We start from the raw sequence: 20,512 nt of genomic DNA on the forward strand, positions 1-20,512 counted from the left end.
TGGGGTAATATGTGTAGATCAGTGACAAAAAAATCTCAAATGAATCAATTTTAAATTCAAGCTACAACACAACAAAATGTGAAAAAAGTCGAGGAGTGTGAATACTTTCTGAGGGCCCTGTATTAACTACTCTCTGAAAGACCACTCACTACCTTACTACCATCACAACTCTCTTCTTTACCTTCAAGCAGCAGCCCCTAGTGCTACTACTGTCCATCTTGCTGAAAAACTTTACTTATTTTCTCCACACCCTTTATCACCTTAAATATCTCCATCAGATCCCCTCGTAGTCACCTCCTATCTCATGTATAAAGTCCTGTCTCCTTCAGCTGTTCCTCATAGTTTAGACCAACCCCAGAATCAATCTAGCAGCTCTATGCTGAACCCTCTCTATGGTGGAGACGAGGATTTGATTTATAAAAGAGACTAGGATGATTTCAATGTTTATATTATACCCAATGGAGTATTAATGGCGGCAAAGATACAATATACCAACCTGGATTGAATTTCCAAAGGTCATCAAAGTGATAGTCCATCAGAGCATTGTAGCCACCAAAGATGTACAACTCGCCATTGTAAGCATCTACAAATAGAAAAAAAAGCGCATTACCCAAGGGTTACCAGGGTACCTATTGTCATCCTGTAAAGTCTGCACATGCATAGGTATTAATATATTTACTCAGAGAAGAAAAGAGGTGGCAGAAATGGTGTTGGCAGCACTTACAATTGGACAATGTAAACCACATCCGAGTGTAATCATCCAATGACAAGCACTGTCTTGCCGATGCCACTTCTAAATGGCCTCAATAATACAAGTACCTTTAGACAATGCATCAAGTAGACCCGAATGAAGGTAACTCTGTTGTTCATCAAACGGAAATGATTTCATGACAACGATAAAGAAGAATCCCAAAAGGATGTGCTGCATCGTGAACTAGAACGGCACTCGGTAGAGCGCATACCTCCACCAGGCTGAACAGTTTATGTTTTGTCTCCCACCAATAGGCCGGATCTGCATCCGAACCTGAACTAAAATCAAACCGGCTTGTTCCTGTCACATACCCCACTCATCCACCTTGTTTTTTTCATAATCTGTCCACAACTTTTTTAAATACCGTGGTTATATTTCCTGTATATCGTTTTTGGGTCCATCTCTCAATGGTGAAGTCACTTGTAAAATTAAAAAATTCTCATATCCAGATCCGCATCCGGATCTTCGGATCCAGTTCTCAGATCCGGATCTTCACCAAAATCGAATCAATTCCTCCTCGTCACACACCCAACCTATACACCAAATTTTGGCCAAATCCGCCACAACTTTGACATATCCTGCTCACAGACACACACACAGACAGGGATGAAAACATAACCTCCGTCTACCTTCGGTGGCAGAGGTTATAAAGAATCCTCCATTTTGTGTGCAGGGAAATGAGATTACATTTTATTTTCATGAGGAGGGTGGAGAAGCTTTAACAATTTTGCAAATGACCCTATGCAGATAAGCTTTATTTTACTGCCCTGAAGTAGTACATTCAATATGGTACTACAATCACAAATATCATTACAAGATTTTTCATTAGCGATTACCATCTCCTCACAACGGCAACTCACACGCAGAGTGCGAACGCCGACCCTCGGGTGAAAACCCATTGATCGTCGGATGCAGCCAGGTGTCAAACTCCGTGTCAAACACCTTGATGCGGTTGCAGTAAATCTCGTGGTTGGAATGAGCAGGACCTAGGAGATCCGCGCGGCCTCCAAACACAAACATTTTCGGCCCGATGAAAGTCGCCGAGTGGAAATCCCTCCATCGGGCTGGAACCCCCTGCAATGCGCACAAAACACCATTCAAAATGAAAGAGTACGATTCTGCAAAGAAAAACCTTCAACAGAAAGACATCTTCCTGCAAAATGTCTGATTCTTGGCCTTGTATTTGGTTACAACCATGTTTTCTGTCACCCATCTACTATCAGTTGGTTTCCTGGGTGGTACTTTCCGAGACTGTCTAAAAGGTTTGTTCAGAACATTTCAAAAGGCAGCATGTTGTACTTCACAAACATTCTGCTCTTTAATTCTGTCATTTGCCCGAGGTAATAATGTTCCATCTGCTTGGAAGGCGGCTAACATCACCTTCATCGACCAGCCTTCCTGCATATGGCGTGAGCAAAAATCACTTCCGCTTCACTGTGAAGCTCAGTGTTGTTTGCTTTGGTTTGAACCGCCGCTTAAAATGAGCGAAATGAAACATCTTACAATAATTCACCAAATGTCCGTCCGTCCGTTCGAAGGTACTGCAAAAACGGCTCAACCGATCGCAACGATATTTTGGGTGGGTATTCCTGGGACCTCTAGGAGTAAAATAGGCTATATTGTTATTCCAAATTTTCCAGTTTTTCCAAACACGATGGAATAATATTTACCGATATGAACAGTGATGTGGCTTTTGTTGAAATTCTACAAATACTGTTTATTCCAGGAGAGAGTAGATAGACTCCTGACGAACTCTTCCTATATAAATGTGTGGCTCCGAAGTAACATGGCAGCATGTGCAAAGCGACTGAGAAACAGGTGTAGCGGCCGCCTCCGTGTTAGATTCGGCGCACTCTTCACACATAAATGTGCGACTGAGAAAGACGTGTAGCGGCCGCTTCCGTTTTGCAGAATTCAATTTTTTTCAAAATGGGCGCCATGTACTGTTTAGATTTTGATGATTTATGTGTGATATGATTCAACGGATGTTTATATGAATCGTTTAAAATTTTTAAAAAGCCTTCAATTTCTGATATTTTGCCTTTTCATTTGGGCCTCCCAATTGAAGCCCCGCCTATAAGGCGGGTACCGTTGCTAGTTCATCATCACCGTAATGCATATTATCAGGTTGTTTAACCACAAAAAACAAGATTTTTCATACCGTATGCCACCATGAGTGCTATACAATACACATTTACATAGAGAGAATTGGGGTCTTCGCCATGACCCCAGATATGCCCCTCAGACAGAAACCATACTTGGGGGAATCGTTTTTTTTTTTTTTTTTGTTTTTTTTTGTATACTGAATCGAGGCTCGTGAAAGAGCTAACATTTACTTTACAAACAAATCGACCAAACAAAATATATAAAAAGAGGGAGCGGAAAACAAGATGGGGAGAGAAGGGGAAGCACACAAACACAACATTTGAGAGCAGGGAGATGTGTGGAAGGGAGAGGGCTTGGGGGGAGGAGGCGTGGGAAGGGGGAGGAGGCGTGGGAAGGGGGGGGGGTGGGGAGGGAGAAGTATAAAACACAAGGACACCAAGGACTTCCAGGACAGAAGTTGGTATTTCAAAAAAGTGGAATTGGGGTGAAATTAGTGGGGGTAGAAAAGACGTAGGCATTCTGAAGCCAGGCATTCTGAAGCAAAATACAGATTTGGTTGAGTATTTTTTTTAGTTTTTGAAGCATATATAAATAAACAAACAAATAAAAAATTGAGCTTTATTTATTTGATTGACGTAAGGAAACACCAAATAAACGTTTTTCTTTTTAGACGCCATAAATCATTACTTACCACGATTGATAGGACATAGCTAAAAAGTGCACTGTGAGGAGCTTTGACTTCTTATAAATTCAGATACTCAGATATAATTTCTCACAAGTTATGCTAACGCTGGATAGAAAGTCCAAGAAAATATTCTGCAAGAAGACAAAAGGTCCAATATTAAACTTTTTCATTGCATCTCTATCATAAAGCAGGGCCTGCTTGGATAGATTAGAGGGCTGCACACTCCTTCCTGAGTTGTCTAGGCTGGGCTCAAATCTCAACCCAGGTATAAACTGTCATCCTGGCACATCACATGCAGGGCGAGACATCAATGTGTCCGTAGGAAAGATGTTAAGCCGGAGGACCTGCCTACCAGCACTTGTCGTTGGTCAACTTTAAATAACCTACTGTGTCTCTTGTTAAGAGTGATGAAAGTTATCTCTGGCACCCTAAACATCCCAAATTCCTACCTTGAGTAACTTCTGGGAAGGCATTGGCAAACCACACAGCATATCCTTGGCCCAGAATTACTACGCCAGCACCAACGCTCTGCCAAAACTATGTATTGGTACATATGATTACAACAACAACAGGCATTTTAAGGCCATTTTCCCTGATAGAGCGGGGGTTAGCCTTGCGGTCCCCATGACAATGTTCTCCATTTTGCCCTATTTTCTGCATCTCTCCTTGTTAACCCCCTTGCCCGTATTTCTTCTTCCACCATCTTTAGCCAAGTCTTTCTCGGTCTTCCCCGTCCTCTACTTCCTTCTACATTTCCATCATTCTTCTCAAGCAGTCACTTTCATCCTTCCTCAACACGTGACCAAACCATCTCAACCTGTTTCTCTTCACATTATATAGGTACATATGATTGAATGATAATAAAACAATTGCTCGTATTATGTCTTGTACACGAGTAAAAGAGAGAGTATGAAAACATGAAGGATGGTATCCTTCAACGACAAGCAATCAAAGGCGAGCGTCGGATGATCAAAACACCATTTTCAATATTGATAGAATATTTTCTGTTAACAAGAGTGGGGATCATAGAAGAGGAAGGTGATGGTGGGACATGAACTGGAAAGAACGAACAGGAAGCCCTAAACTGAATGTGACAGCCTCAGGAAAGCAGTTGGAGAAAAAGGAAAAAAAAATGGGAGAAAAAGAGGAATCAGGAGGTGTGCAATAAGCTTGGACTTTGGAAGTTTAACGAGGAGGGCATTGCTGGAAGAACACATGCATCCTGGAGGAGTTGGGGAAAGGCGCAGGGCTTTGAGAGCAGATGGAGCTTGACCAGAGGGAGAGGCGTTAATGAATCAACGGAAGCAGACAAGGGTACTCAAAAACGATCAAATGGCAGAGCAATTTCTGGTACAACATGGTCTCCAGTTCATTACATTCACCGAGTTTCTTGAGCAAAGGTTGGTAGCAGGGAGTTCAAGGATGCTTGGTTTGTTCATATGCAGTACAAGGTTGCGGTGTAGCATCATTGGCTGTGGTGAGGCTGTGCCGCTGATGCAGTGCCCTCTGCTGGTTATGGCAGGAATTTGGAATTTGGTCATGGAGCCGGCGATAGCTCACCTATTATTTGCGAAGGACACCATGGAATTAGACGGAACGCCCGTTTAACGTCCATCCGAGGGACGGAACACACATTGATGAATCACCCTGTCTGTGAAACACCGGGATGACAGTTTATAGCGGGATGTCACCGTGATGACAGGGTTGGGATTCGACAGCTTAGAGGCGATTGTACACACCTCTAGACAATCATTTCAGTCCTGAAGGATACTGATAGGTGGACACAATAGCACACTTTCTTGGTATTCTTGAAACACATTCAATGAGAGGACATTTAAAGGACAAGGGGAAAGGTCTGCGAGCGACAAATTTGATTGGTCGAGATAATGTAAAATGTCGTAATATTTTGTCCAAGCACTGCTAAACTAAAGGGTTTTGAAAGTGCCAAAAAGGTGATTTGTGTTCTAGTGTTCAAGTATATAATTAAATTATAATAAAATTAAGATTTTAAAGGTTGTACAAAAAAGGATTTCAAAGTTTACCGCGGTTGATGTGGCATCTTTTACACCACCTTATTTAACACGTTACATTAGTTATTTGTGCCTGTTGTTTGTGTCCTTTATGACGACACTAAAAACAGTAAGTTTCCTGTTTCAGATGATTTTCTTTTATTGCCAGGCCCGCAGGCAGAGAAAGAAGATTATCTCCCTCCTCTCTGCACATTCACGATCGGGACAAATTCAGAACCAAATTACTGTTAAACTGCAGGTACAATCTCCGATTCATGTATAAAATATAACATTCAATTGAAATCAAGTTGTCCCTCGACCATAAACTAACATCTGTGGACAGACAGGGACACAAAGTGAACCAATTGCTTAACCCTGCTTTTCGCTTCGTGTGCGTGGGGCAAACACTATTGGATTTCCAAACACTAGCATTTGAAATGCAAAGCTGGTAAAGGTCGATTCGATGTGGCCAATGAAATTAATTTGGTTACGATCATTGGGAAGGGTTGGGGTTAAATGCAGAACGGAAGAGAGATCGACACACAAAAAGAAATGAAAAGGACGATATTATACCTCCACCAATAAAAATGGACAGAGGTTATGTTTTCACCTCTGTCTGTGAACAGGATATCTCAAAACGTTGTGCACGGATATGGACGAAACATGGTGGACAAGTTGGGTGTGTGACAAGGATGAATCGATTCGTTTTTGATGAAGATCTGAATCTGGACCCGGATACGAGAAGTTTTTAAAGCGATTTTTCACCATTGAGAGACGGGGCCAAAAACAATAAATATCATGATGTTTCATAAAGTTGTAGATGAGTTGTGACAAAACTTGGTGGATGATGTGGGTAAGTGACAAGAACAAGCCGATTTGATGTTGGCTCGGGTCCGGATTCAGATCCGACCAATGAGTGGGATACAAAACGAACTGGTCAGCTTGGCGGAGGCAGAGTGCCGTTCTAGTTCAAACTGAACCCGGAGGAATGATTGTAACCAAATTTATATTGGTAGGTTGAGCCAAACTGAAAAAAACTTATTACTTGATTGAAATGGAATGGCAATTAAACAGCCCAGCTACTATCAAAATGGCCTTAACAGGTAAAAATAAAAAATAAATAAATAACCCTGACAATGGAACTCTACTTTGACGGATATGAAGCAAAAATAAAAGGAATAAATAAAATTTAAAAATCAGCTCATTGGTTGAATCCGGTATGTCGGGAATGTGATGAATGAACCACATCCGAATCCCTCCTGTAAAAACCACAGTTCTGATTTGACATTTCCAAAATGTCACGAAGAAAAAAAGAAAAGAAAGAAAAGTCAAAATATTTCTGCAGGTACCAAGTTCCAGGACAAGCTTCCCAAAACACAGACTATGGCTGATGTGCTCTTACTCCATCAATGAAAGCACTTATATAATCACATGATCGGTATAAACGTCTACCTGAGGTTTCACCATTTGTATTTTCTTTAGGGGTTTTGTTTTTATGGAGCGGTGGGGGTTGGATTACAGTTCCAAAAGTGAGGAATGCGAGGATCGAGTATAACACGCATGTTGTTTGGTCCAAGTGGTCGTTTGTTATACCAACGGTTCCATTTCCAAACATTATCAAAGTCCTTCATGGAAAGTACTTTACGGACACTGATGTAATAGAGCAGGAAATGTCTAGAGGTGGGGGAGCATTGCACGCAAAGGGCAAGGCCACCAAGAATAAACCTCAAAGGAAACCAGACGCCATCTTAAAATGGCGCCCGAGCAAACCCGGCACGCAAACACACATGGGATATCTTTGGGGGAGTTACGAGTGTAAAATGTTACAATACACGACATGCGCTTTCACTTGCATGCAGAATAACTCTAAAGACCCACAGGTAATAAAAAGTACCCTTACGTTTAGTCAGCATCGCTGCACAAAGTCTCCGAGGGAATTAGAGCAATGTGGTGCACTCCTCACTCGCAAATTGTCACAACAATATCTCTTCTCATTTGCTAGAACATTCCACGTAGGCGTCCATAACTACAGAATGGCTGCATTGCCTTGAAGAGGTTTTCAAGGTAACAGACTTATGGCCTGCTATATCAAAAGGCCTACAAAGCAATAATCAACATCACAAACCTTTATACTGTGATAAAGTACAAGTAATAGGCCTGTTGTTATTGTGAAGGCACAAGGTCATCTTTGGTTCCTTCATGCGCACAGCTCCATAATTCAGCTAGAACAGCACTCCGTAGAGCACATACCTCCACCTGGTGAACAGTTTATGTTTTCTATCCCACTCATAGGCCGGAGCTGGATTCGGACCTGAACCAAAATCTAATCGGCTTGTTCCTGTCACATAATCAACTCGTTCACCAAGTTTTGTCATAACACGTCCATAAGTTTTTAAAATATCATATTTATCGTTTTTGGCCCAATCTCTCAATGAAGAATAATCACTTGAAAATTTTAAATAAATCTCGTATGCGAATCCATATTCAGATCTTCACCAAAATCGAATTTATTAATTCTAGTCACACACCCAACCTCTCCACCAAGTTTCGTCCAAATCCGTCCACAACTTTTAGAGATATCCTGCTATATGTCAGTTTTAGCCCCATCTCCGAATGGTGAAGAATCACTTAAAAAATTCTCTGATCCGGATCCGGATTCAAATCTTCACCAAAACTGAATCATTTCGTCCTTGCCACATACCCAACCACTCCGCCAAATTTCGTCCAAATCCGTCCACAACTTTTACAGATATCTTGTTCACAAACTAGAACGCCACTCAGTAGAGCGCATACTCCCGCCGTGGGTCAAGTTGGAATAGTACGATTTCACAAAAGTTTGAGGGAGTAGTTCAGTGACAACACAAGACCGACACTGCACACATATATATTTAGAATATATAGAAGATAATGTTTTTTAAAAAACAAGGCAATTTCACTTACATTTTCGGATTCAGTGTTCAATTCTATATAAGTGAGTGTATTTTGAGGCACGTGTGACTTCAAATAAAATTTTAAGCCACGAAAAACGTTTATTTCATTCCTTAGGGATACAACATGTAAAACTGGCCCAAACGTCAAAACAAAACTCGCTCAATTTAAGTCGTACAAGCTAATGCGACCACTCATTCTGGGAAGAATCCCGTGCACATGCTTGTCACACTTATAAGTCACCTAAGTCTTTATAAGATCATCAAATACTGTCACCGCGATTGACATTCGCTGAGGTAAATGTTGATATCTCTTCTGAGGTTAAAAAAAAAAACAAACAAAAAAAACAGTTTTAAAGCATTAGGCCAAGTAAAAAAAAAAAAATGTTTCTCGTCCCCGCCCGCTTCCGTTTTAGTCGCCGCCTACTTTTATTTACTATTTAATACTTTTTTTTTAAATATATACTTGTTTAAAAAAAAATCGTTTTGCGAAGAAACTCGGTCTAAAACTTGCCGTTTCTGGGCGTTTGCTGATCGTATCTTGTGCATTGATGATCTGAACTATTATGGATCCCGCCCTCTAACGGAACTTCCTGGTTAATACATGCTACATGCATGCTACATGCTACATGCTGTTAATACATGTATGGTTAATACATGCTAGGCTTAACGCAGACACTTTGTGCTAAAGACGGTCAATTCTCGCAGCGGTTGTGCACTGGGCAAGTGCAATTTACGTGTAAAAATCTTGCATTTCATACTTTTAATGGTACAAATTTGAGTGGGGAATATAACGATATTCGTGTGTGTAAGCATACGTTCGTCGACAAAAGTTTTGAAGTCTTGGTTCGCGAGATCAGTTGTAGATGAGAAGCGAACGTTGAACGATCTCTTCGCTAAAAGTAAATTTGCCAGTGGAGAATTTGACGATGGAGATGACATTGGTGATGGATACCAAACAACGAAAGTAAGTTGGTGTCGTGATATAGCGTAAATATTTAAGCCATATCAAGACATACATTTTCTAGTGTACTTGTTTATAAATACTTGGTGCATTAAAAAATCCATATGTAGCTGTAACGCTATACTTGGATGGCCTAGTACTATTGTAGTTTCGTGTATTCTGAAGTGTGAATACAGTCAGGCCATAGTCCTACCCTATGATGTAGGTTTAATGGTGGGAGGTGGGAGTACAACGTGGTAGGCCCTGTTGTAGGCTCTGAGTGAGAAGCTAGGTATCTAGGCCCTGTTGTAGTTAATAAACTAGGCCTAGATTAGGCCTACTGTGGCGGGCACGAAAGCCCACTGGCATGGTGACTTCATTCCGCGCACCAAGTGGGCGGCGGCCACGCCCCTGGGGTAGGCGTGGCCGCGGGATATACACCGGGCGCGCAGCCCGGAGTGCTCCAGTGGAGCTCTTATAATAAAGACTCTTGCAATTACCCACGTTGTCCGCTTCCTTCTTGTAAGCAAGCAAGCGCGCGTGGCATCGCGCTTCACTACTATATAAAGTAGGCCTGAAATTACAGGCCTTTCGGTAACAATCAACACTGGCATGTTTCACATTACATTGGACAAACTATAGAGTCTTTAAGTCAGCCACAGTGGTCATTCAATTCATGGCAGCCATCTTGGGAAAAAAAGGCAAAAAAAATGAAAATAGTAAATCGTAAGGGCCTCCCTCCTCCTTTTTCAAAAAAGTCCGGACGAGAAACATTTTTATTTTTTTACTTGGCCTTATACGTATCAAACGATACATTTTATGAAACGGGGAAACCGAATACACACTTTGGTGGTTTTAAAATGACAGAATATGTCTTTATTAGAAAGAAAAAAAAAGAACCTTGAAGACGACGCTGCTAACAAAATACACCGCTCTAATGCATAACCACGAGTTTAAACTACATTTACAACAAATATGAAAACTATTTTCATATCACAATGTTAAATATCGAATATACAGAAGGTAATGTTAAAAAAAATGAGCCCTATCTTCCAATGGTAAACAATCCTTTAAAAAATTCCTGGATCCGGAATAATATTCTGAACTTCACCAAAAACTAAACAATTCTTCCTTATCCCAAGGGCAATCATCCCACCAACTTTCATCCAAATCCGTTCAGAACTTTTCCAGATATCTTGTTCACAAACACACGAACACCCACACACACACGGACACGAGTCAATGCATTACTCCCTGGCGGGAGTAACAAACAGACAGACAGGGGTGAAAACATAACCCCCATTACCTTCGGTGCCAGAGGTCTTCAGCAGGAGAGGCTCTTCATTTAACACTCACACACCATTAGCACTGCCACGGTGTACGCTTCAGGAAGTACAAGGCTGCACAGCACATACTGCCATCTTGAGATGGTACATGCTCAATATGGTATTCTCCTTTACAGCTACATTACAAAGTTACCATTTTTGCACATTGTTGCTTTTTGTCTACCTGGCCTTCTTCATCTACCCGGTATTCTGTTGATCCACCACCTTATGCTGTTTTGCTCTTCCATGAGCCTCGGATTCTGGAGAAAGAGGGGAAAAAGGTGCTAAATCAACTTGTTCTCCGAAACAACAACAACAGGCATTTTAAGGCCATTTTCCCTGCAAGAGCGGGGGTTAACCTTGCGGTCCCCATGACAATCTTCTCCATTTTGCCCCATTTTGTTCTCCGAAAGTACCGTCCTAATACCTACATAAAATACAGTGCCAGTGACAGACTTTATTTCTGTCCTATTTTACCTTGGCCACCAAAGGCGGATGGATGTTATGTTTTCACTGCTGTCTGTGAGCAGGACATCTCAAAGTTATGGACGGATTTGGACAAAACCTGGTGGACAGGTTGGGTATGTGACAAGGAAGAATTGATTCGATTTTGGTGGAGATGCAGATACTGTGATTGACCAATTGAGATTGACCAATTTTGGTGAAGATGTGGAGTTATATTGACCAATTGAGAGATAGGACCAAAAACTATATTTAGCACCTATCTCAAAAAGTTGTGGACAGATTATGGTAAAACCAGGTGGATGAGTTGGTTAGGTGACAAGAACAAGCCCATTAGATTTTGGTTAAGGTCTGGATCCAGATCCGGCCTATCGGTGGATCCACAATGTAAACTGTTCAGCCTGGGGTGGGGGTGGGGGGTTTGGGTGGTGAGGTGGGGGGGTTTAGGAGGAGGGGATGGTAGGGGGGAGGGGGGCAAGGGTTTTACCTTTACCGTGTTCCGTTCTAGCTGTACATGATTTTCTCTTTAATGTTTAATGCTGTTTTCCCGGTGTGTACCTTGGTTAGAATAGGTACACCGTATCCCTGCGTGTCGTAAGAAGCGACAAAGAGAGTTGGCATCAGGAAGGGCATCCGGCCATGAAAAAACATTGCCTCAAAAAAGAGAACCATGACAATCACAACTACATATGGGCAGGGTACAGCCCGAAGTGGAGATCGGTTTCTGAGGTTTGGGACATGGAATGTAGTGTAGGGACAATGACAGGGAGATCAGGAGAAGTGGTGGAAGTATTGGTCAGAAGAAGAGTGGACATATGTTGTGTGCAAGAGACGAGATGGAAGGGAAGTGGTGTGAGAATGGTGAAGGGTAGGCAGGGACAGAAATACAAGTTTGTGTGGCAAGGGTGCCTGGAGGGCGTGAATGGTGTTGGTGTCCTGTTTTCTGAGGAGTTTGTAGACAGTGTGGTGAGTGTGACTAGAGTGAGTGATAGGTTGATGATGGTGAAAATGATGATTGGAAAGCTCTTGGTGAACGTCATCTCGGGATATGCTCCGCAGGTTGGTCGGAGCGATGAAAAGAAGGACAAGTTCTGGTGTGCGATAGAGAAGCTGATGGAAAACGTGATAGATGAGGAAGTTGTTGTGGTAGGAGGAGACCTAAATGGACATGTGGGAAGGAGTATAGACGGTTTTGAGGGAGTTCATGGGGGTTACGGATATGGTGTGAGAAATGGAGAAGGTGAAAGGATTTTGGAGTTTGCTGATGGAGCTGATTTGTTGATTTGTAACACTCAGTTCCAGAAAGGGGATAATAAGCTAGTTACATACACGTCAGGTGGGTCGACGACAACCGTTGACTACCTGATGGTGCGTAGGCGAAATAGGGGGCACCTCCAGGACACAAAGGTGATCCCGGGGGAGGAGGCTGTTTCACAGCACCACTTGGTTGTCTGCGACATAAGGGTGAAGGGTGCGAGGAGAGCTCGGCGGGTGAAGTACCAACCGAGAATGAAGGTGTGGAGGTTGAAAGAGGTGACAGTAAGGGAGGCATTAAAAGAGAGGCTGAGTAGGGTAGAGGATGATGTGGTTGAGCTTGAACGTGGTTGGATGTCAATGAAAGATAGTCTGTTGGGAGCCGTTGGTGAGGTATGTGGATGGACAAAAGGACCACCGAGGCACTCGGAAACATGGTGGTGGGATGATGAAGTTGGAAAGAGGATTGACGAGAAGAGGAAGAAGTTCAAGGAGTGGCAGAAGGCAAAGGGTACGGGAGCAGAAAAAGCAGAGCATGAAAGTTATAAGGCAGCCAAGAAGGCTGCAAAGAAAGAGGTAGCAAAGGCGCAGGAGGCATGTAGGAAAATGTTCGGAGAACGCTTGGATTCAGAAGAGGGTCAGAGAGCGGTATTCAGGATTGCAAAGCAGATAGCGAAAGAGAGGTGTGATGTGATGGGGGTGAGTTGCTTGAAGGATGAAGTGGGACAAATCGTTGTGGACCCAGATGGAATTAAAGGAAGATGGAAAACATATATGGAAATGCTGTTGAATACAGAGAATGAATGGGATGGCAACATAGAGAGTAACCCAGTTTTAGGACCGGCAGAGAAGATAACTGAGAAAGAAGTTGAGGAAGCGATAAAAACAATGAAGAGTAGAAAAGCGGGAGGGCCGACGGGAGTTGTGGGAGATATGTTGAAGGCAGCAGGAAGTTGGGGTGTGAAGAGAATGACAGAGATCTGTAATCTGGTGGTGAAAGAAGGCCGCATTCCAGTGGATTGGGAACTGAGTACCCTCGTCCCTCTATACAAGGGGAAAGGTGACCCTCTCAAGTGACCCTCTCAAAAAAAAAAAAGACATTACCTTCTCTGTGCTCATTCGTTTATTCATTCTTATTCGTTCGTTCGTTCTTCGACCACGTGTTTCTACCCCATTTCCCCAGATAGATTGTCAAATTTCAACTCGTTATTTTATCGTCCATGCGATATTGTTTGATTATAGTTAGTTTTGGTTTGAATTTCCTGTAACTCGTAATTAATTAATCGTGTTCTGCTCCTCGTGTGTGGCCTTGTAGTTGTACCTCCGTCGGTGTTTTGTCAACTTAAGCGTATTTTGCTTGGCTCTTAGTTTTTTCCCTTCTACCCCGAACATAATACTCTGTCTAACGTTCTAAATCCCCACCCCCCCCCCCCCAAAAAAAACAAACAAACAAAAAAACAAACAAACAAAAAAACCATTTATTTTCCTTTCTCCACGTGTACTGTTGTCTCATCCTGTATTTTCTGTCTAGGTGTGCTGTTCGCCCCGCCCCCATTATCTCCTTGCCATCCACCGTTTGCCCTGTTCACGTGACTCGTGGTGGTCCCTCTCGGCTCTCCCCCCGTTGGTATTTTGTGCATAGAAGATTGTTCACAGTTCTGTTTAAATATTAGTTAAATATGTTCAACCTTTCACCTTCTGTGTTTTATTCAGTGGTATATTACAACACGCTGTTTTTCTTCCTATTTAAAAGGCTTTTCTCAATTTCCTCTCCAACTCATTCCACTTCAAAAAAAAGAAATTCAATATCTTATACGTCTCCCTCACTACATGGTCTAAATTCACATTCATTCCATCCCTCCTCCATCGTTCTGAATCGGATTGCTAACTTGAAAATCACAACAAACCCAATTTGTTATCAATGTTCGTCTTTCATTAATCATCCACTTTCTAAACTCCCCTCTTGCCCCTCCCATCCAAATCCCCCCCCTTGCACCTACACTCCTAAACTCCCCCCCTTGCCCCTCCACTCCTGAACTCCCCCCTGCCCCTCCCCTCCAAATCCCCCCCTTGCCCCTCCACTCCTGAACTCCCCCCTTGCCCTTCCCCTCCTAAACTCCCCCCTTGCCCCTCCCCTCCAAATCCCCCCCCTTGCCCCTACACTCCTAAACTCCCCCCTTGCCCCTCCACTTCTAAACTTCCCCCTTGCCCCTTCCCTCCAAAACTCCTCCCTTGCGCCTCCCCTCCTAAACTCCCCCCTCACTCCTCCCCTTCAAAACTCCCCCCCAACCCCTCCCATTCAATTCTCCCCCCATACCATTCCTCTCCAATTCTCCCTCCTCCCCCCTCCTCCTCCAAGCTGCCTCCTCCCCACTTCGTCTCCCTTCTATCTCATACCTCCACCCCCCCAAGCCTTCTACTTTCCTCTGCCCCCCCTCAAACAACCCCTCACTGTGCCTCATCCCTTCACCATCAAACCTTTCATCCTCCTCATCCTTCCCTTTCTTGGAACTCTTCTGCAATATCTGACACACTATCAACTGCTCTCCCCACCTCCCCCTCTCATCCTTCATCTTACCCTACTCCTCCCCTCCCCTGTCCTGTACCTGATGCTCCCCCTCTCTCTTCATTAACGGTATGGACCTCAAACATCCGGGGCCTTCGCTCAAACCTGACTGATCTCTCCATACAGGTTGCTTCTGACAATCCAGACTTGATCTGCTTAACAGAGACTTTCCTCCCTCAAGATGTCTCTGATTCCTTAATATCTCTTCCTGGTTACTCCCTCCTCCGGTATGATAGACCTGAGCCTCGGCCTGGTGGTGGGGTGGCTATCTTTATCAAAAACTCTCTTCCTCACTCTCCTTGCACTGCCCTCTTTCCTCCTCACCCCCAGGAGTACCTCTGGCTACGGCTTCCTCTCCGCTCCCACCTTTTGTTCATATGTGTTCTGTACCGTCCCCCAAACAGTGATGACTCCATCTACATTTCACTGTCTGACAACATGGACCAACTTCTATCCACTCATCCCAACTCTCTCTTCCTCATATGTGGTGACTTCAACTGTCATCATGCCACCTGGTTGGGTGTGGGTTCCTCTCTCACCAGTCATGGCACCGCAGCAAAGGACTTCTGTGACTCACTGGGATTGACACAATCTGTCAATTTCCTGACCCGGATCTCAGCCAATGGAGTATCTTCTCTTCTAGACTTGGTTATGACAAACTTCCCTGCTAATGTCTGCTGCTCTTCTTCTGCTCCAATCGGTTCTTCTGATCATGTGCTTGTCAAAGTGGACATCTCTCTGGCCATTCTCAGAGAGCCTCCTCAGCGTCGACGAGTCTGGCATTTCACTCAGGCCGACTGGGACGGTCTTCAAGCAGCCATCAATCGTCTGGATTGGTCTCCCATCTCCACTGCCTCTGACATCAATTCTTCCTGGGAATTCTTCCAAAGCAAACCGATCTCTCTCATGCACAGATTTATCCCATCTCGCCTTCAGTTGTCTTACCCTTCCTCCCGTCCATGGTACACTAAATCTTGTGGTGAGGCAGTTGCCCTGAAACAACTTGCCTTTGCCTCTTGGAAGGCTAATCCAACTGAAGGCAATCTCAGTTCCTTCCACCAAGCTCGGAACAAGTGTGTGTCTACCCTCAGGAGTGCCAGGAAGCACTATCTCTCCTCACTCAAGAATGAACTCTCAAACCTGTCTCCTTCCTCCAAATCCTGGTGGCGTCTGGTCAAATCCGTTTCTGGTGTTTGTTCCCCCTCCATCCCCTCCCTTACCTCAAATGGCCACACAGTTGACATCGCACGTGACAAAGCCGAATGCCTCAACTCTGTGTTTGCCTCAAAATCCTTAGTCCCAAACCCATCTCTCTCTGTTCCCACCTTTCCCAGTCGAACCCAACTGCTCCTGAACTCTGTGTCCTTCTCTCCTGACAAGGTGGAGGAGTTTTTGTCAAACCTCGACTCTGATTCTGCAACTGGACCAGACGGCATCAGCCCACGGGTCCTAAAATCCTGCTCTGCCGCTCTATCTCACCCTCTCTCTGTTCTTTTCACCCTATCTTTTGCTCAAGGTCATCTGCCAGCATCCTGGAAATCAGCTAACATTACCGCTTTACACAAAAAAGGTGCAAAAACAGATCCTTGCAACTACAGACCAATCAGCCTGCTCCCAATTATCAGCAAAGTCATGGAATCCATCATTGCTTCGGATATGAAATCTTTCCTCTTCTCCAATGGCTTGATCTCTGATCATCAATTTGGTTTCAGACCAGGTCACTCTACTCTGGACATGCTGCTTCTGCTGTCTCAACAATGGATGGAGGTCCTCAATGCCAAACAGGAAATCAGAGCTGTCTCCCTTGACATATCACGTGCCTTCGATACGGTGTGGCACCCAGCTCTGCTCACCAAACTCTCCTCCTATGGTATCCATGGAAATCTCAATGCATGGCTTGCGGACGTCCTCTCTGGTCGTAGTCAACGTGTGGCCCTGAATGGATTTCTCTCATCTCCCCTTCCTGTTCAGGCTGGAGTTCCCCAAGGCAGTGTGCTGGGCCCTGTGCTTTTTCTGGTCTTTATCAATGATCTCTCCGACTCTCTGGAAAATCCTCTCTATCTCTTTGCTGATGACTCCACTCTCTGCCACTCCATTCCTCTTCCCTCAGATCGGCAGTCTGCAGCCTCCTCAATCTCTGAAGACCTGGACAAAATCACAGACTGGTCAAACAAGTGGAACATGTCTTTCAATCCTGACAAATCTCACTCTCTTACTATGTCTCTCCGAAAAGATCGACTGGACAACCCTCCCATCTACTTTCTCAACAATCCTCTCCAAGAAGTTCTGTCGCTCAAGCTTTTGGGTCTCACTATCTGCCATGATCTTTCTTGGGAAAACCACATTTCCAAGCTGGCCTCCAAAGCCAGTCGCCGACTGGGCATCCTCCGTCGTGCGAAGTCCTTCCTCGGCACACCTGAGCTCCTCACCACATACAAGGCTTTCATCCGCAGCTCAATGGAATACTGTTCTCCCCTATGGGCTGGTGCTCCTGCCTCACACCTGGCTCGGCTTCACGCTGTTGAATCCAAAGCTTTCAAAATCATTGGAATCTTCCGCGATGAAGCTATCTCTGAGGGCCTTTCACTCACTCACCGCAGGCAGGTAGGTGGTCTTTCTGTCTTCTACCGACTCCTCTCCGGCCTTGCTCCCCCAGCTCTCTCTGTGCTCTGTCCCCCAAATATTCCTACAGGTCGCACAAGATCTGCCAGCAACCCTCTGATGGTTAAACTGCCGAAATCTCGGCTCTCTGCTCAGCTTCACTCTTTCATTCCTCTTTTCTCCCGCCTCTGGAACAAACTCCCACACTCCCTTCAATCCCACTCCTCCCTCCAGGTCTTTAAAACAGCTGTTCACCACCATCTCTTATCTTCCCCCATCCAAAACCTTGATCTTTTCTACCCCCACTAATTCACCCCAGATCCACCTTGTTTGAAATTCCAACTTCTTTCCTGGAAGTCCTGGCAGTGTCCATATGTTTATACCTCTCCCACCGCCCCCCCCCCCCCCCCCTTCACATGCCTCCCCCCAAAGCCCTGTCCCTCCCACAGATCTCTCGATGTCTCCATGTCTCTCGGTCCCTGCTCTCAAATGTTGTGTTTGTGTCCTTCCCCCTCTCTCCCCATCTTGTCTACCACTCCCGATGTTATTTGTTTTATGTGTCTGTTTGTCTTTCTGTGTGATTAATGTTCGCTCTTTCACGAGCCTCGATCTTGTATACAAAAAAAAAAAAGTGTGGCTCGTACCGAGCGATAAAGTTATTGGAGCATGGAATGAAGGTATTGGAAAGGGTGTTGGAGAGAAGGATAAGGAAGAAGGTGAAGATCGACGAAATGCAGTTTGGATTTATGCCAGGAAGACGAACGACAGACGCGCTCTTTATTGTGAGGCAGTTGCAGGAGAAGTACATGGAGAAGAGGAAGAAGTTGTTTCTTGGGTTTGTTGATCTGGAGAAAACATTCGATAGGGTTCCACGCGAAGTATTGACATGGGCATTGAGGAAGTTAGTGGAGGAATGGTTGATCAAAGTAGTGATGGCAATGTATAAAAGAGCGCGCACAGCTGTAAGGACGAAGGACGGGAACAGTGGTGAGTTTGAGGTGAAGGTGGGAGTGCATCAGGGGTCGGTACTAAGTCCACTACTATTTGTAGCTGTGATGGAGGTGCTGGCTCAGAACGTAAAGGAGGGTTTACCGTGGGAGTTGTTGTATGCAGATGATCTGGTGTTGATTGCGGAAAGTATGGATGGACTGAAGGAAAAGATGAACAAGTAGAAGGAATATATGGAGGCAAAAGGTCTGAAGGTGAATATTTATTTTGATATATCTCGAAATTAGAGGAGAAAAACATCATTTAAGAATGAGAATAAAAGCTTGAATGCAGTAAAACAGAAAAAAAAATTCCTAAAAAATTCCCAAAAAAATTTCCTGGATCCGGAATAATATCCTGAGCTTCACCAAAAACTAATCAATTCTTCCTTATCCCAAGGGCAATCATCCCACCAACTTTCATCCAAATCTGTTCGGAACTTTTCCAGATATCTTGTTCACGAACATACGAACACACACACACACACACACACACACACACACACACACACACACACACACACACACACACACACACACACACCCACACACAGCCTTTCCACACACAGCCTTTCCACACACAGCCTTTCCACACACAGCCTTTCCACACACAGCCTTTCCACACACAGCCTTTCCACACACAGCCTTTCCACACACAGCCTTTCCACACACAGCCTTTCCACACACAGCCTTTCCACACACAGCCTTTCCACACACAGCCTTTCCACACACAGCCTTTCCACACACAGCCTTTCCACACACAGCCTTTCCACACACAGCCTTTCCACACACAGCCTTTCCACACACAGCCTTTCCACACACAGCCTTTCCACACACAGCCTTTCCACACACAGCCTTTCCACACACAGCCTTTCCACACACAGCCTTTCCACACACAGCCTTTCCACACACAGCCTTTCCACACACAGCCTTTACACACACAGCCTTTACACACACAGCCTTTACACACACAGCCTTTACACACACAGCCTTTACACACACAGCCTTTACACACACAGCCTTTACACACACACACACACTTCTTTTTTTTTTTTTTTGTACACAAGATCGAGACTCATGAAAGAGCGAACATTAATCACACAGAAAGACAAACCAACACATAAAACATATAACATGGGGAGCGGTAGACAAGATGGGGAGAGAGGGGAAAGGACACAAACACAACATTTGAGAGCAGGGACATCGAGAGATCTGTGAGAGGGAGAGGGCTTTGGGGGGTGGGGGGTGGGGGAGGCATGGGAAGGGGGTGAATAAGGGGGTTTTATATAAGGGGGTGAAGGGGTTTTATATAAGGGGTTTTTAAGGAGGGTTTTATATAAGGGGGAATAAGGGGGTGAAGGGGGTTTTATACCTCCCACCAAAAACATATGGTGGGAGGTATAAAACATATGGACACTGCAAGGACTTCCAGGAAAGAAGTTGGAATTTCAAACAAAGTCGATCTGGGGTGAATTAACGGGGGTAGAAAAGATCAAGGTTTTGGATGGGGGAAGATAAGAGATGGTGGTGAACAGCTGTTTTAAAGACCTGGAGGGAGGAGTGGGATTGAAGGGAGTGTGGGAGTTTGTTCCAGAGGTGGGAGAAAAGAGGAATGAAAGAGTGAAGGTGAGCAGAGAGCCTAGATTTCGGCAGTTTAACCATCAGAGGGTTGCTGGCAGATCTTGTGCGACCTGTAGGAATATTTGGGGGACAAAGCACAGAGAGCTGGGGGAGCAAGGCCGGAGAGGAGTCGGTAGAAGACAGAAAGACCACCAACCTGCCTGCGGTGAGTGAGTGAAAGGCCCTCGGAGATAGCTTCATCGCGGGAGATTCCAATGATTCTGAAAGCTTTGGTTTCAACAGCGTGAAGCCGAGCGAGGAGGTGTGAGGCAGGAGC

The 20,512-nt window shown here is 44.5% G+C and overlaps 1 protein-coding gene across 3 annotated transcripts in view; it reads right to left on the reverse strand.

Annotated features, from left to right (window-relative positions):
- Positions 1-20,512, reverse strand: part of KLHDC3 (kelch domain containing 3) — a 95,941-nt gene that overhangs the window by 42,545 nt on the left and 32,884 nt on the right. For all 3 annotated transcript variants that reach the window (XM_068131807.2, XM_068131808.2, XM_078766883.1), the window contains 2 exons: positions 1,612-1,825; positions 497-583 (listed from right to left, as the gene is read on the reverse strand). In XM_068131807.2, the coding sequence (XP_067987908.2) occupies positions 497-583; positions 1,612-1,825 (301 nt within the window). The remainder of the gene's footprint in view (positions 1-496; positions 584-1,611; positions 1,826-20,512) is intronic.

Source organism: Myxine glutinosa, chromosome 12, assembly GCF_964187855.1.
Source record: "Myxine glutinosa chromosome 12, kmMyxGlut1.1, whole genome shotgun sequence".
In the NCBI taxonomy this organism is placed as follows: Eukaryota; Metazoa; Chordata; class Myxini; order Myxiniformes; family Myxinidae; genus Myxine; species Myxine glutinosa.